The 15979-nt window shown below is 38.3% G+C and overlaps 3 protein-coding genes across 5 annotated transcripts in view; 2 read left to right on the top strand and 1 right to left on the bottom strand.

The window, feature by feature from the left end:
* Positions 1–2593: 2593 nt before the first annotated feature.
* LOC146478041 (tumor protein p53-inducible nuclear protein 2-like) lies at positions 2594–5615 on the top strand. Of its 2 annotated transcripts, none has more exons than XM_085112754.1 (3): positions 2594–2919; positions 3084–3244; positions 3512–5615. In XM_085112754.1, the coding sequence occupies exons 2-3, from the start codon at positions 3115–3117 to the stop codon at positions 3991–3993; spliced, it is 612 nt and encodes a 203-aa protein (XP_084968880.1). In that variant the 5' UTR covers positions 2594–2919; positions 3084–3114; the 3' UTR covers positions 3994–5615. The 2 variants fall into 2 exon arrangements, with proteins under 2 accessions (XP_084968880.1, XP_084968879.1); XM_085112753.1 differs by having other exon boundaries at positions 2595–2913.
* A 3038-nt stretch (positions 5616–8653) lies between these two features.
* Positions 8654–14654, bottom strand: LOC146478040 (uncharacterized protein F13E9.13, mitochondrial-like). The gene is made up of 4 exons (XM_085112752.1): positions 14553–14654; positions 12533–12615; positions 11409–11743; positions 8654–10581 (listed from the first exon to the last, which is right to left on the bottom strand). The coding sequence occupies exons 1-4, from the start codon at positions 14641–14643 to the stop codon at positions 10263–10265; spliced, it is 828 nt and encodes a 275-aa protein (XP_084968878.1). The 5' UTR covers positions 14644–14654; the 3' UTR covers positions 8654–10262.
* Positions 14655–14728: 74 nt separating this feature from the next.
* LOC146478037 (5-oxoprolinase-like) overlaps positions 14729–15979 on the top strand; it is a 102602-nt gene continuing 101351 nt past the window's right edge. For both annotated transcript variants that reach the window (XM_085112726.1, XM_085112727.1), the window contains exon 1: positions 14729–14906. In XM_085112726.1, the coding sequence (XP_084968852.1) occupies positions 14745–14906 (162 nt within the window). In that variant the 5' untranslated portion in view covers positions 14729–14744. The remainder of the gene's footprint in view (positions 14907–15979) is intronic.

Below are 15979 nucleotides of genomic sequence, written 5' to 3'. Positions count from 1 at the left end.
CTGAAATTTCAGAAACAGAAACGATATTTCTGGATACAAATATTTGTAAAGGCGAAAGACTTATTTAGAAGCAATTCAGTTCTTGATGGACGTAAGCTCTTTAAACCTACTGAAACATTTCAATATACGCACTTCTCTTCATGCCACCCACCAAGGGTCAAAAAAGACGGAGCCTAATGTTTTGCACCCCCCCAAAAAAAACACACGACTTTTATACCTTAAAAATGCAATTTTAAGAACAGTATACATACTGCCTTTCTGCTGAAAAAGAAACAAAGTTTTGGAACATAGAATGAGGAAATATTTTTTTTTGTGGTTTATATATCGCAACCATGGGCCCCCAGGCCCCATGCCGCTTAGAAAATACGCAGCTGCCACTCCTATTATGCAGATTATTCGAATCATGCTTTCGGATCTTGCGGGAACTTTGGCTTGAATTGCGTAATTAAGAACTATTAGCCTGGTGGAAATTCGAACGCAAAAAAATACGTGCAGATTTTTTAGACCCAAAAAATTCACGGTTAAATCTTCAACCCAAAAAAATACAGGAGTTGAAAATTTTAGACCCAAAAAAATACGTCTGACCCCCCGTCACGTTCATACCCGAGTATCCCCCTGGGACAAAATCCCTTCTTGTTCGCTCGTTTCTCGACCAAAATGCCCGCCAAAACAACCAGTTAATAGCGGAGATGTTCGTTTTTCCGACGGATCGCTTCGTTGGTCGAAGAGTTAAAATCCCATCGAAAATAACCGAGTTTACTCTATTTTGGCCGGAAACTGGTACCGGCCGGAAACTGGGCAACACACTGTATCAGTTACGAATTCACAATATAACCATCTCCCAGTTGGCTTGATAAATTTTTTTTCAGGCTTTCTTTTCGCAACTACTTAAGTTGCGTTCTAACTGCGAGGATCTTTCTTCTATTTGAGTGTATTGTTTTACCACAGAAACACTAACACTGGGAACCAGTTAAACAATTAGCAGTATGATTTATTTTTTGTCTAAATAAGCATAACTGAGTACAAGTTGTATTTTTAAGTTTAGACTTGCTTTTATAAAAGAAAGTAACTAAACCTGTTTACAATAAAATAATAGGCCTTATCACGGTTTTCGACGCCATTTTGACGGGTAGGCAAACAGGCTTGAAATAACAGTGTTTGTATGGAAATCCGATGTCAAATAATTTTCACAAAACATCGCTTCTGAAAAATTCATGAATTGAAAACTTTTGGCACTAGAAAAAGGACCGGTTTAAGAACAAAATTGGAAGGATGTGGCTATGACAGAAAGCGTCCAGTCGTGTTGTGAACTTTCCATACATTTGTCTGTATAGCGAACCAGCCGTGAGCTGCTACTAAAAATAGTTCGCGGGAAAAATACAGGGAAATGTATGGAAAGTTCAAAACACGACTGGACGCTTTCTGTCACAGCTACATCCCTCCAATTCTGTTCTTAAAATCCTTTTCCTAGTGCCAAAAGTTTCCAATTCATGAATTTTTCAGAAGGATGTTTTATGAAAATTATTTGACATCGGATTTCCATACAAACACTGTTATTTCAAGCCTGTTTGCCTACCCGTCAAAATGGCGTCGAAAACCGTGATAAGATCTATTAAATATCCTTGCAATGATAAAATAAATAATTAAAGATCCTTGCAATGATACAATGCTAAAAGGAGGTACAGGGACGTAAAGAGGAGAGACGGGAACGAGATATCAAACATTCATGGACCGGAAATTTTCTCCTGACGTCATATGAATCGCGTGGCTTGCTTTTTGGCGGGTCGCCATTCAAAAGTTCGCCTTCGGCATTTTTAATACAGACATTACAGGCTCCATATTGACAAGAATACCGGTCCGTGATCGCATCAAGCATCCGCAATGATTAATGGACGGGAAAGTCAAATGAATATACGTCAAATATAATACGTTGCCGTCGGTATTTCAGACATTACGGGCTATACATTGACAACTTTGGATTTGAACAACAAATATCTACCTTAGTGTCGACTGCATGAACAGGGTTGGGTCGGTTTGCAGTTATGAACCGGCAAAAAACCGGCTTCGCGTTAACGTGATAACATGCCGGCGTGTTTACATGTGACTTGCTGGTATGCATGAATCGCGTCCTTCATAGTGAATGTCAATCACGATAAATGAAATGTTGTATAATAGCATCAAAACTAGAGTGGAAAAATGCTGACAATGCTGTATCAACTACAAGCGAGGCAAAGTCCAAAAATCCCAATGCGCAGTGATCCTTATCACGTCACGACCGAGATCGATAAGTGGGAGAAGGCCGGAGAAGAAGAGCATGGAAATTTTAATGTACGAATATCTATGTCCCTGTCGGTTTGTTAGAATAGCATAAATTACCAGAAAACTGACAACACAAAATAAAATAGTCTCTGTGAAAAGTCGGTTTAGCGAAGAAATCCCGAACTTATGCCGTCTACCGGCTACTGACCCGGCTACCACTGTTATGTTGCACGGGTCACGGGCAGATCACGTGCCACTTCTAAAAAGAAACAATGGTCAGCATCACATGCCATATATGGCAGGCATAAGTGAATTTGATTGGTAACGTCATTGCTGACAGAATGTCAACAAAAACATTGAGTTTTCCCAAAAGATAATTTTTTTGCAGCCAAGCTTTGCGTTTTTGCCAACGGCGCTTGTCTTGTTTTATCTGGAACAGCAACTAAGCGAACCACCTTAACGAGATTTTTTTAAACTACTGCGTGTCTCAAGCGTAACAAGCATATCTATTTCTCAACAGTTTACAAATATTCGACGTTGGAAAAAAACGGCGACTTGATTAAAATTTCTTTATCGTTGACGACGATAATTCATCAAGAGCCAAGAATAACGAATTTTGGCGGGCTCATCGGCACTTCAAGTTAAACAGAGACGGTATAGGTAAGACCGCGTTTTTCTCTTTCCTTTGATAAGATTTTTAAGCAATTTTTCAGTGGTTTGTCTTTTAATCGATTTTCGCGTCAGCTGCGCGGTCGTTGTTTCTGGAAGATAAGCTTAGCTTACAAGTTTACGTAACAACTTTTTCGGTATTATTCCCTCCACAGCGAAGATAGTGGACTGAAAGGTTTTATCAACATGTGGACGGCAATTTCAAGCTACCTTTGGGGCGAAACCGACGAACAAATTGTCCCAGGTTGTCCTGTGGACGACACCCAAGCCGATGACGACTGGATTTTGGTGGACCTTCGCGAGAGCAAATTAGCCGGTAAGACGAGTTTTTTGGCCAGAAAAAAAATCTGTCAAGGCCCTATTCATAGCTTCAAAAGAAAAATTGAGCAAACCTTTATTCTTTTTTGATAAATACAGTTGGCCAACAATTCTAGCAAATTTAATAATTCTTAAATCGAGGCGCGTTCGCATTCATTTCGTCACGAACTATATAAAGCTTACGATTTGTTGCACGGCCGTTGCATCATATTTCATTGTTTGCGCCAAAAGTTTTTATCGTCTTCAAATGTTTATATTTTTGCAGCTGAAAAGGAAAAGGAGGTCTCGAAGCTGAAAGCCCAAGTTCAAATGGAAGAGAGTTGGTATGTTACCCCACCGCCATGTTTTGAGGCGAGCGGGCTTTTCCCCGAAGTTTTGGAATCGAGCCCTATGGAGGATTTGTTGATCGAACATCCGAGTATGTCTGTGTATGGACCAGGTGTTCGGCGGCAATCTCCATCTGTTTCTTCAGCTTCTAGGAGCTCTAGTGTTCCAAGAAGCGAGGAAGCAGCCGAGGTAGAAAGACGCGAGCCAAGGCGGACCGTCCAATTTCAAGCACAGCTCGATTTGATTGAAAGGAGACGACAAACCGAACCACCGCTTCAGGGAAGCATTCGACCCAACAGGAAAAACTTGAAAAAGCAAAACATGGTTCACTTTCAAAACAATTCTAGAAGCAAAAGAAACAAAAAACGTAATAGGATGCTAGGAAAGCACATTGGAGTCCACGGCAAAAGGGGTTGTTGACCTTCGCTGTAAAATTATTAAAATTCGAGGGCTGGGCGACGCGAAAGGATTAGCATAGAGGGCTAAGTCCAATGTAAATATTTAACGCTATCTTATTTATATTCGTGCGGAGGTTTTATCTAGTTTTGCTGTGTGTTTCTTTCTCATTTTCCAAGTACTACGTGGTCCTTATTTTAAGGATTTTAATAAGATTTGATCCTTGTAGCGAAAAACAGGGTTCAAATACTGTGAAATAGTGCGGAGAGCAACTCTTCCAGCTATGCAGTTTATGTAACTTTATATATGCATAGAATTAGATTGTTTGGAGTCTATTGTCAAACGTCGATTTTATTTTTTCCTATCCAAGAAAAGGACGAAAAAAAGTATAAAATAATTTTTAAAATATGAAACAAAGAAATTAAATTTCATGTGTTTACAACTGAATGAACGAAACTTTGGGCTTATTCGCTTAAGGTTTGAATATTAAAGAAAATTTGAATGAAGTCTCTAATTTATCTTTTTGCTGGGATTTCAATAGAATATATTACTGTTTTTAATGCTTTTAAATCAATATCCATTTCGACTAAGACGACCTGGAAGATGAAGAATTTCACTGTTTGGAAAATTGCGGTAACATGACCAGCAAATTCTACAGAAATGAAATGATAATTCAGTGTTACTGAAGATGAAAATGGAGGCCTGCACTTGGCCTGAAAAATATAATTATCATAATTAAGGAGGATGGGTCAGTGGGTTGTATTGTGTGAGAAAATTATGAAAAAAAGGAAGCAAAATCTGACAAATCAAGTCAAACAAAAACATAAACAGCCACTTTTTTTAGTCTGTTAAACAATAAATTAAAGTGGAAAGAATATAACTTTGCCCTGCAGCTATCTGAACGTTAGGAAACGTCAAGGACAATGCACCATTAGTTTAGTCATGGCAACAAAACAAATATCATCTGATTTCTACAATTTCACCTGCACCAGAGGCAATAAACACACTGTTATTATTTTTTTGGACTTTGAGAGAGCCTTAAGTCTAGTTTGTTTAAAGTGTGGGCTATCAAATTTTATTATTGCAGTGAAAACATAAATTAACCTGTGCTATTAACTCTTAAAAATCAGCTGCTGTTTATTATGCATTATTGCAAAGTAACATATTTTGATTTACTTCTAAATGTATTAAGTTTAAGGTTATTGTTCCACTACATTGGTAGCGAGACTAGATTAATTTTAAATCAAACTCGGGGAAAAACTGAAAAATTATAAAACAAGAATGTTTTTGCTCGTCAAATCTAACTTTCATTTAGAATATATAATACTGACAGTGTTTAAATTCAAATATGTTGTTAAATAGTATCTAGTTAGATCCAAATATCATTCAACCTGTCTTAGTTCTTAAAATGTTAATGTATCTAGTTAGAAGATAACAAATGGATTGACACCAAAAACAAAAGAATTTAACCACCATCCTTACAACAAGCATAAATAAGAAATGCTTGAGGTTAAATCAGACTTAATATCCACAGGGATTTGACAACCACAGAAGAAAAACAATAAAGTAACCATGACATTAACAACTTGAAAATGGTTATATAAAATAAAAATAAAACTATTAAAATATTATTTTTCAACAGCAAATATATATTTTTAAATGTGACTGAATCAGGGACTGGGGATAAGTCCACATACAGTGGGCAATACTGAGTTAACATATCCACCCGCATGCGTGCTGATATGTGAACAGATGGCACTTTTTCAAGGATCACAATAATGGACTTTGAACCAAAAGGGTTATTATTAAATCCAAGTATTTGGAAGGATAGGGATTGGGAGTGACCACATATTTTTAGGGGTATAACTAGAAAAGATTATCTCTGAAAAATATCTAAAGTTTTTTTAGAATTGTTGTTGCTTGAATACATTATAACGTATGGCCTTTTTGCCTGATCTCTGGCAAATGTGTGGTTACCCCAAATTCTCCTTTTGGTTGCCAGTAACCCTCCCTTAAGGTCGATTTAGACGGTACAAGTTTTGCCTACGACTGTTGCATGCGATTTCTAGAGCGCGTACTGCTTGTGTCGTGCAAAAAATCGTACACAACTCTTGTCATTCAACATTGCCTATCCGTATGATTGTTGTAGGATTTTAAAACATGTTTTAAAATCCTACAACATTTTTTGCGAGATAAACAACTGTCGTAAGCAAGTTGTAGGTTTGATTTACACAAAACAATTTGTGTCATAGGCCTGTCGTAAGCTAGCTTTTTGCATGCAACAAAGTCATACTGTGTAAATCACCCCTTAGATCTGTTAATTGCACACTGGATTCTGAGTTTCTTGAACCATCCTGAGATGCACAGAACATAGGTTCAGCACCCAAAAAAAAGGCATCTTCCCAAAGTAAAGTTACAGTAAACCTACACTTGTGCACTCTCCTTTCATTAAACAACTTTAAAGTGCCCCTGGGATGAAAATTTCATTTTCCATCTTTTTGCATTTTCATGTGGAATTAATGACCTTCTTACTCATGTTAACAAATTTCAATCCTTTATGGCGATCGGAAGTACTCTTTTTTTAGCTTTTTATTCGAGATTTCACGGCCGCCATTACTTGGCCCTGGTTCCGGAAGTTAAGGCTCAAATTACAGGGAGTGACGTCATTGGCTCAACACGAAAAATTCCACATGGCTAATTTTCATATGGATTCTACTTCATAAAATGTATTCTGCTGTTGCGAACTAAATAACAGCAGAATACAGTTTATGAAGTAGAATCCATATGAAAATTAGCCATGTGGAATTTTTCGTGTTGAGCCAATGACGTCACTTCCTGTAATTTGAGCCTTAACTTCCGGAACAAGGCCAAGTAATGGCGGCCGTGAAATCTCGAATAAGAAGCTAAAAAAAAAAGTACTTCCAATCGCCGTAAAGGATTGAAATTTGGTAACATGAGTAAGAAGGTCATATTCTACACGAAAATGCAAAAAGATGGAAAATGAAATTTTTGTCCCAGGGGCACTTTAAACTCTGTACATGTGAGTTCAGTTGCCATGCCAACATTGGTTAGAAGACATCTTAACTAAGGAAGGCTTCATGAATCTAGTGACTGGTCCCGTGTTGCAAAAAGCAACCTAAGATAAGTGGAAATTTTCTGTCACCTTTCCTCTGTGTCATGAAATATGTTCTTGTGTTCTTATCTTTTCTGTTCTTGTTAATTTGAGAGGCCCATGATAATTACGTACAAAAAGATCTGCCGGAATGTAGGGAATAGTTACAATAAACTCCCAAGTTATACAATGTTCACTGCCCAGGGACCCATTTCTTGTAAGTCCCGGTAACTCAAAAGCCCGATAAGAATATTTTTTAATGTTTTTTTTTTGGACGATTACACACTGATTACAGACATGGTTCTTAGCCAATTGATGTTTTCATAGAATTATAAGATTTTAAAATTTAGTATTCAAAGCTGGGCCTGGCAAGTTACCGGGACTTCTGAGAAATGGGCTTCCAGTAAGTTACCGGGACTTTTGAGAAACAGGCTCCTGAAAATCTAAAATTTTGTTGCACTAAGATTAAGGTCTCTTATGGAAATGAATGTTTGGTTTTATCCCGATTACATAGACCCCAAGTTTGAGAACTCGAAATGCTGGTCATATGTGTTGTTCAGAGTGCTGCAGGCGCTAGCAGCGAGTGCTGAAGGCGCAAGCATCTAGGGCGGTCTGGGGGCAGAAACTTTTGACAATCAGGGTCTCTAAAATGGCTATTTCGTGCAATTCAAGTAGTTTTTCAACATGTTTTATGAGCCATTTACTTGTTATTTGTAGGAATTACGGCATGAAAATTAAGATTCTTTTAGGAATTGGCCGATTTTATCAAAAATTCAGAACAGAACACAAATGCAGGTTTTTACTCAGTCGTGGCGGGTCAGCGGGTTTAAACGTTCAAATGCGGGCCAGACCCGCCTGGCGCTGGTCACTTTGGGTCTATGCAATTAAGAGTTTCGATTGCTGAAGGTGCCTGCAGAGCGTGAGCCCTTCGTCCAAGTGGTTGATTTATCATTCGCTCTGATGAAAGGCTTATGCTCAAACCGTTAGCTGAAATCTCTTTACGGTGGCCAAATTACCTAAAATCAACTCTGCTGATAACACCAGACATTCTTTCCACTCCCCACCAATGCAGCACCACAGTTTCTTTAGAAACTACCCCCCTTATATCTTATGAAAAGTTGTGGAAATGAAGGAGGTGTAACTCTGTTCATATGATAATTTTTGGGTTTATTATCAATAAGAGTTTTCAGATAAGAAAATGACTGCATGTCTCAGTTTTGTTTGGGCAGAAAAGCAGCTGTAATAGCGAAGTGGTTGTATTACAGACGCAGTCATAGCTTTCAAATGCACACTCGCGACTAATGAATTAATTATACAGGTGTCAGACAGTCTTAGCTTTTTATGTAAGTTTTGAGCTAATCTGGAGCCCTGGGAAATCTATGAGTTCTTGCAAAATCCTGGTAGTTAGATTCTGAAAAAGCATGCATAAAACAAGCCTGTGTGAAGACAACTTTTCCTCTCTACACAATGTTATTCAAACTATTGTTGTTTTTAATAACACCCTTAAAATCCTTGGCAAAATGTTTGGCAAATTAAAAGGGAAAAAAAACATCAAAGACGAGAAAAGAAAAAAACTAGTAAATGAATTTATTTTGGAAATAGTAGATCTGGCCTTCAAACATAATGTTTATTGGTGCCTATGCATGGCAAGCAAGTAATAGGTAAAGCAAAACAAACTACAATTTCATAGGGGTTGAACTACTCTCACTGCTAGACAGGTATAAATAAATATGTTTAAAATGCGAGATGTTATTAACCTGTTAATGTATGTTAGAGACAAACCCACAATAATTGGTCCTGATTTTGAAATTGAAAGTGTTTTGGGTTAGGTGACAAAAAATGCAACTGAACTGCATATGGAAGAAAAGAAAATTACAGGTGTGTGACAGCGTGATTTCAAGCTTTGAAGTTTCATTGCTGAATTGTGTTAGTACTATTTTGATGCATACCAGATGTATCAAAAATGAAAGCAATTAAATATTAAAGGTGGGTGTTAAGTCATTAAGCTCCATCAGTTTTTTTTTATTAAAGAAATGAATTCACAAAAAACTGCTCTGTGCATTGTTCAGTTTTATGTAGTTATTCACAGACCTGGGGATTTTATAGCTCGTGTCTCAAAGCACCTTTGACATGTTCTTAATAAATTCCCGCACATCTATTAGACTATAGCTCAACAATTCAAGCCATGCTTTCGTAAAGAAAAAAATTAACCTATCCACTAGTAGATACATTTTCTTAGAAATCAAACTATAAAAAGTTAATAATTTTATACCAAAATTAATATATTAAAGGTGCAATAAATACTAATAAATTATTTTAAATAGCATTTTGTAATTAACAATAATATCATGGCCTGCACAGTTGGCAGAAAATATCACCTTAGATAAACCATGGTCACCCATTTCCTTTTAAAGCCTAGTATACAGTGTACACACTGCATTGCTCCAGCCTGTGGAAACAATGTTAAAATTTCATTGTTTTCAAACATTTTTTTCTTTTGTATTTCAAGGTTGTTTTTCTTGACTGTCTCTCAGTTTACTACTTGCTTCAACAATGTTCAATTCAATGGCCATCAGCTATCACGCTACAAAGATTACGTTAACACTACCTTAATCAGAACAAATACCTGGAGCAGTCTGGGTTAAATTTAGTTTTGGTTTATGCTTTTAATAGGGAGCTTAAGCAATGATGACGCCAAGGACAACAACAACACCACAAAACAATAGGTTTAATGAGCAAAAACAATCGCTCTGCACGTGCGTTTTACATTTTGGTACATTTCTTCATTGCCCTCTGCAAAACAACAACATAAAAAGACCAAATTCTAGGTTTTTTGGAGAACATGAGTACACGACGGTGATTTTTTTTTCAATTTCTTTCTTAACTCAAATGCCACTCCTACCATTTGGTTCCTGGATAGTTCGCTGTTTCTGTAGAAGTTGGGTGAGAAATAATTGAAAAGGGCTAATAGCACAAACAAAATAAAGTTATATTTTCAGGTGACGTTTTAGTTTGCCGTTGCCGTCATCGCTGCTTAAGCTCCCTAATATTAACTTGAATTTGCTACTAGAAGACCACATTTAGTTACCACACTTATCTATCAAAATCTTCAATTTGTTGTCCTTTCCTCTGATGATTACAATTATAATAATTATTAGTCTCCCACACTAATATATTAAAACTATCTTCTCATTCTTTCAATCTTAGACATGAAGCTGTGTACCCTGTCAAAACTAACGGGATTTGACCAATGTCCTTCCTCCTTGAAGTGTGATCCAATAATCATAGCATGGGCACCAAGATATTGTCCCATATTACCATCATCCACGCCTGAACCAATCAAGACAGGGACGTTGACTGACTCTTTGACACACTGCACTTCCTTTAAGCTTGTAGCTTCTCCTGTTGCTTTCCCTGTCAAGACCACTCCATCCGTAAGGAAAAACTCAGCGGCTTGAGCCATCTCCAGGATATTAACATCGGAAGTTAGAAAGTGCGAGCTGTGAATCAAAGTGAATTAATCAGAACACAGTTTACAGTTCCAGAAAAAATCCATATCCACCCCATGGAAGGTCATTGGAAATTCCTAGGGGGAGGGGGTTGTTAGGAGTCAAAATTTTAGAAGCAAAGTATAAGGTCAATCTGGAATTTCCTGGGGAGAGGGAGTGAGGGTGCAAAACAAAAAACTTTCTGTGAGAGGAATATGGCATATTTTCTGGAAAGGCCGATGGAGGGGAGGGTGTGGAAGTGTGGTGTTGTCAGTATGGTGGCTTAAAGGGACTACCGGTATATCATCCCAGGCACATGCGCACGTTGATGAGAAACACTTTGAAATTGTTGGCTCAATTTTTTCAAATACTGTTGGAGAGTTCAGGACAGAAGCTGTTTTCATCTGTCTGAATCACATTCATCTTTGGAAAGTTAGCTGTCAGTGAATCTTTTATTTACAAAATGTTCTTTTTTAATCACAGACGCTGCTTGTTGTGATATTTTTGAAAGCTATCTTCCTGGAGCTTTTAATCAATTATTTATGCCTGTAAACCAACCCCAAGATGAATGCACTCAGATCAGACATGGATTTGATGGCTTAGCTGCATAGCAAGGAGTGAGATGGTAATGATTGTAGTTACCAGCTGTAATAGCCAGCTGCTGCCTGCCAATGACAGCTCTGTTGGGTTAATAGTCAGCCATCTCCATGAAGACAAGTCCATCTACTGGTATGTTTTCTTGATTATGATTGTGTTCATCTTCAAAGAGTAAGGATGCTGAAACTTTTAACTGTTTCATACAAACCAGATGACAAGACAGAGCAAACCAACATCCTTACCTGTGCTTTTTCTTAATATCAGTGAACACTAAAACATTGTCTGCTCCAATTTGCTTTCGGTATCTGAGAATGTCACCAGCATCAGAATTCATTGTGCCTTCATCGGCAACATGAGAAAATACAAATCCCTCCGCACGGATAAAGTCCAGTCCAGCTGCTTTGGCCACTGCGAGCGCTTCCTTGTTGGCTCCTGCCAAGATTTGAATGCCACATGGCAGGTTGTTTACCACACTTTTGACTTCATTGCATATCACACTCATTGATGCAACAATTTCTGGTCCAACTTGTCGATTGAGATATGGGATGTCATGCATGTTCTCTACCATAATAGCATCCTGGTGAAATCAAGGCAAAAATACAATATTATTGTCTGTAAATTGTAAAGTTAAGCTAGAACCTTTTTACGTTCGAGCTCAACTCTCTGTGCACACCAAGATTAAAACAGATTTCTTTTTATTTTAGCTAAGCTTAATATGTTTGTTGTTGAATTGTATTACTCCAGGGGGATGCTGTTAAACGGGCCACCAAGAGAGCCACACTAATTAGGTGCTCGATCAAACAGGTTTTTTGGTAAAACTTGGCAATTTTTTTAGCCCAAACTAAAGTGGCTGTACAGAGACAGAAAAGAGAAATTAATAGGATGAATCACACCCAATGGTGTGCCACTTCCTAAAAGTGAGTGGTTTGCCACTTTGAGAGGCACATCCCACTGCATTAACAAGATGACCAGATTAATACGGTGGCCATATTTGTATGTTTGGTTTCTACTGCATTCTACTGTACATGTATAGTTTACAGTGTTTAAGGTTCTAGCAGCAAGGGTAAGTTAAGGGTTCATGGTGTGGTTTCTGTAGCAGGCTTGAAGTGATCAGGTTCAACCCTTCTTTGTAGATGACATGCTAGTCCATCACAGCCGTAAATCTTCTGGCAATTTATTACATCATGATTTGCTGTTCCTTATCAATATGCCTGGGTATAACGTAGAAATTATTTAGGACTGTGCCGCTATGCTTACCACACAACTACTAGACCTTGTGAATATTCAAACATAGTACTAGCTGATACCTTATAAGGAATAAATTGGTCAGCAGTGTTACATGAAGACAAGCTTAATAGTTGCTTACCACTCCAGCATTTTTATAATGAGTAGCATCAGTGCGAGCCAGGTTAATTATTTCAGTCATAGCAAGGTGATTTCTTGGAGTACCTAATTAAGAGGAAAACAGAAAAAAAGCTAACACAAAATTTATACAATAAAGAATTGAAAAATTGTCAAATGAGACGTTTGAAATGTTTGTGGCTAGTGTGACATGGCGTTTCGACGAAATGCCGCGTCAGACTAGCCACAAACATTTCACGTCAAGTATTTAACACAAAAAATGCAGCCAAAATACAGGAGAGTTAGGTTCAATCTGTCAATAGTTTTCAAATAAATAAGGGGTGTATAACTCATAGAGAGATGTTTACTGCACAGGAGACGCAAGGATCACGTAATGTGAGTTTATATTGAGAAATACAGCTGTACACACTCACAGTGAAAAAGAAACCAAACCCTTGCTGGTGATTCCTTGCCTTTCAAAAGTCTTCATTGATAAGCAATTTTAATTACAATCAAACAAGGAATAACCTGCAATCAGGTCCAATTTAGCACTGCTTCTATTTCCTCGTAATTGGTCACTTGAGTAGCCCCCTACGACGGGGTTCTTTCCAGGCTGTAATGTATTTTATGTAGGTCACGCCAAAGATCATTGGTGTGGGTTTTCCAAATCGCTCAACGTACTGGTGCACGACTGTGGTCTTTGGCGTAAAGAGGCATAAGACAGAGCTTCAATGCCTTTAGATTATCTAGTAGGCTTAATGGCCTGACAAAAATTACCTACTTGTGACAGTCTGCTTTTGAAAACTTCCACAGTTCAAATGAACTGCTTTTGTCCAAAAATATCCAGGATTTCTCGCTTGGTGTAGGATTAAGGGCCTCTTCATATGAGCCTGGTTGACCGGGCTGGCTTGATTTCTGAGATCTCGCCTCACCACTCTTTTCTTTATAAAAGTCTTGAGGTGTTCATACGAGAAGGTGGGCTGGCCCAGTTACTGAGATCTCGGTTTTTGCGGCCGAGATCTAGGTAACCGAGCTGGAAATTTTTCCCATTTGAAAACTCCAGCCCGGATACCAGGACTGTCCATGACGAAACATTTTCAACTGCGCAATTGGCAGTTTCCCATATGAATAGAAAACAAAATTTATCCCGCCTACCGGGCTCACATGAAGAGGCCCTTAGAGTGTACAGGTGGTCTGCATAACATTTTCCTGGCATACAGACACTTCGGTGGCTGCTTGGCATGGAAGTTCAAAACTCTCGCATATCTTCGGCGTGGGACATACACCAAATTCACCTTAGCATTCTTTGGGCTCATCCTCATGAATGAATACGTGACTGACGAGCCCAAGGAATATCTGCGTAGGAGGCTATCACTTAAGGGAATGGATTGAATCGAGAAACACTAGCTTATTACTTACTTCACCAGTACTTAGAAAAGAGGGTAATATTTCTACACAGCCCCATATATAAACAATGGTCAGTCGACATTTTGTGGCTCTTGTAGAAGAGCCTTGGTTACCTAAATGACAATGGTGCATACATAATTAAATTATGTGCATATATATATATGTGTATGGGAGGAGCTGGAACATCATGATCAAGTAAAACAATTGATTTTTAAGGACTTTTCTTCCTTTTCTTTTCGTATTTCCCTCTATTTTAGATGTTTTGTTTTTTTCTCCGATAGCAATTTTCAGTTTAATTTCACTGTACAAACTCTCATATTTTAGTTGGTCTCCGTGGACACCTGTGAATTTCACAAAATGTTCCACACCAGCTAAAAAATTCACTAAAATAAAAACACAACAAAACAAGATCACAAAAACGGGGTCAGGCGGGTGACGGGAAGCAAAACATTTATGGGGTCTAGAAACCTCTCGCAAACGATCGACATGGCTTTTTGTATGTAATTTGTTGTCTTGGAATTGGGATTCGTGAAGTGCAGAACACTGAACATTTCCAATCGCTAGTAAATTTATATTTTAAACAAATAATAAACAGCTCGCAACAAACCGAAAAGAACGTCAAACAAATCAACTATTACCTGGCAGTGCTTCTACATGAATCATTCCTATGACAACGGAGGTCTTGCGACCAAACATTCTAGAAAACTTGTTAAAGGCACTGGAAGCCATGTTTTTTTTTCGCGAGCTCTGCCTCGCTTCCGAGGGCACCGGAAGTAATATCTACTTCCGGTTACCCGCAAAGTCCTTCATCGTCCGACGTCTCGAGAAATATGGCGGGCGGTAAATTCAGATTTGCAATTGATCGAGGCGGGACTTTCACGGATGTTTATTCAGAATGTCCAAACGGAGAAGTAAAAGTGATGAAGCTACTGTCTGTAGATCCTGCATATCCTGATGCTCCAAGAGAAGGAATAAGAAAAATTTTACAAGAGGTAATAACTTAAGGCGGCGCTTTGCCTCAGTACGTATTTCAATTCCCAGATGGGGAAGTTCTGAGATGTTTGTCAGCTGTTCACAGTTGCTTGCGTATCACAAAAACTTTATAGGCACAGGCCAGGACTTAAAGGGGAAGTATCACGAAAACTGATGTTATTTCAAAACCCAAAAATGTTTGTCTGTCAACAGAAACATAAAATAATTGTCTAGTTTTGTCACCCTTAGTAGATCTTAGTAGTGTAATAAAACTGTCGATTTAATAGTGCCTCTGGCTAGAGACAGAGTAGGTTGGAATGGATTGAAACTTGAAAAATGTTAGGCTAAAGTTTTTCAAGTTCTCGAGTTTTTGTTTTCAAAATTCGCTAGAACAGATCACAGATCACGAGTTATTCTTTTCAAGAATTGAGTTGATCTCTTTCCTCTCGTTGTTCTAAAATTGTTTTAATTTGTAGCTATGTGAAGGTCTTATTTCACCATTTTTAACCAAGCAGGTCAAAAAGCCCATGAGACTTCCCCTTTAAGACACTGTTAAAAGAACTTGTAATCTTTTTGTTCTTTTTGGGTGAATGGGCAATATTTAGAGCCAATATCAAAAGCAGATCCTTCCCTACTCTAGGGACCTATTCTGAGGTGGATGTTTACATGATACCGGCGCGACTTTCATTCCGGTACGAGTTCGATCCGGTTCCCTCTTGTGGCTCTGTATTCGTTTATATGATGCCAGCACAAAATCTCGTAGCAGAGCGAGTCATACCGGTGCGAGTTCACCCCAGTAACTGTACCGGAGCGAAATTCTCTTTGCGGTACAAAAACTCATTCCAATGTCATGTAAACACAGTACAGCCATTCGCTTCAGCATGAAATCACTCTCCCCTGAGTCTGGAACGGGTAGCCCATGCGCAGTCTTCGATATCCAATTCAACATGGCGTCACAATCACGTCGGTCGACATGAAGTGTCCCTTCATGTAAACACGGTATGAAATCACAATGTCTTACCTGTTTCAAATTTGCACGGGTGCTAGTTTTAACATGTAAACACCCCCTTAGTTATGCTGCATGTTAATATAT

The sequence above is a fragment of the Pavona decussata genome, unplaced genomic scaffold, assembly GCF_977016875.1.
Source record: "Pavona decussata unplaced genomic scaffold, jaPavDecu1.1 SCAFFOLD_67, whole genome shotgun sequence".
Classification (NCBI taxonomy): domain Eukaryota; kingdom Metazoa; phylum Cnidaria; class Anthozoa; order Scleractinia; family Agariciidae; genus Pavona; species Pavona decussata.
The sequence above is the reverse complement of the archived record's forward strand: the minus strand, read 5'-3'. Positions and strand labels throughout refer to the sequence as shown.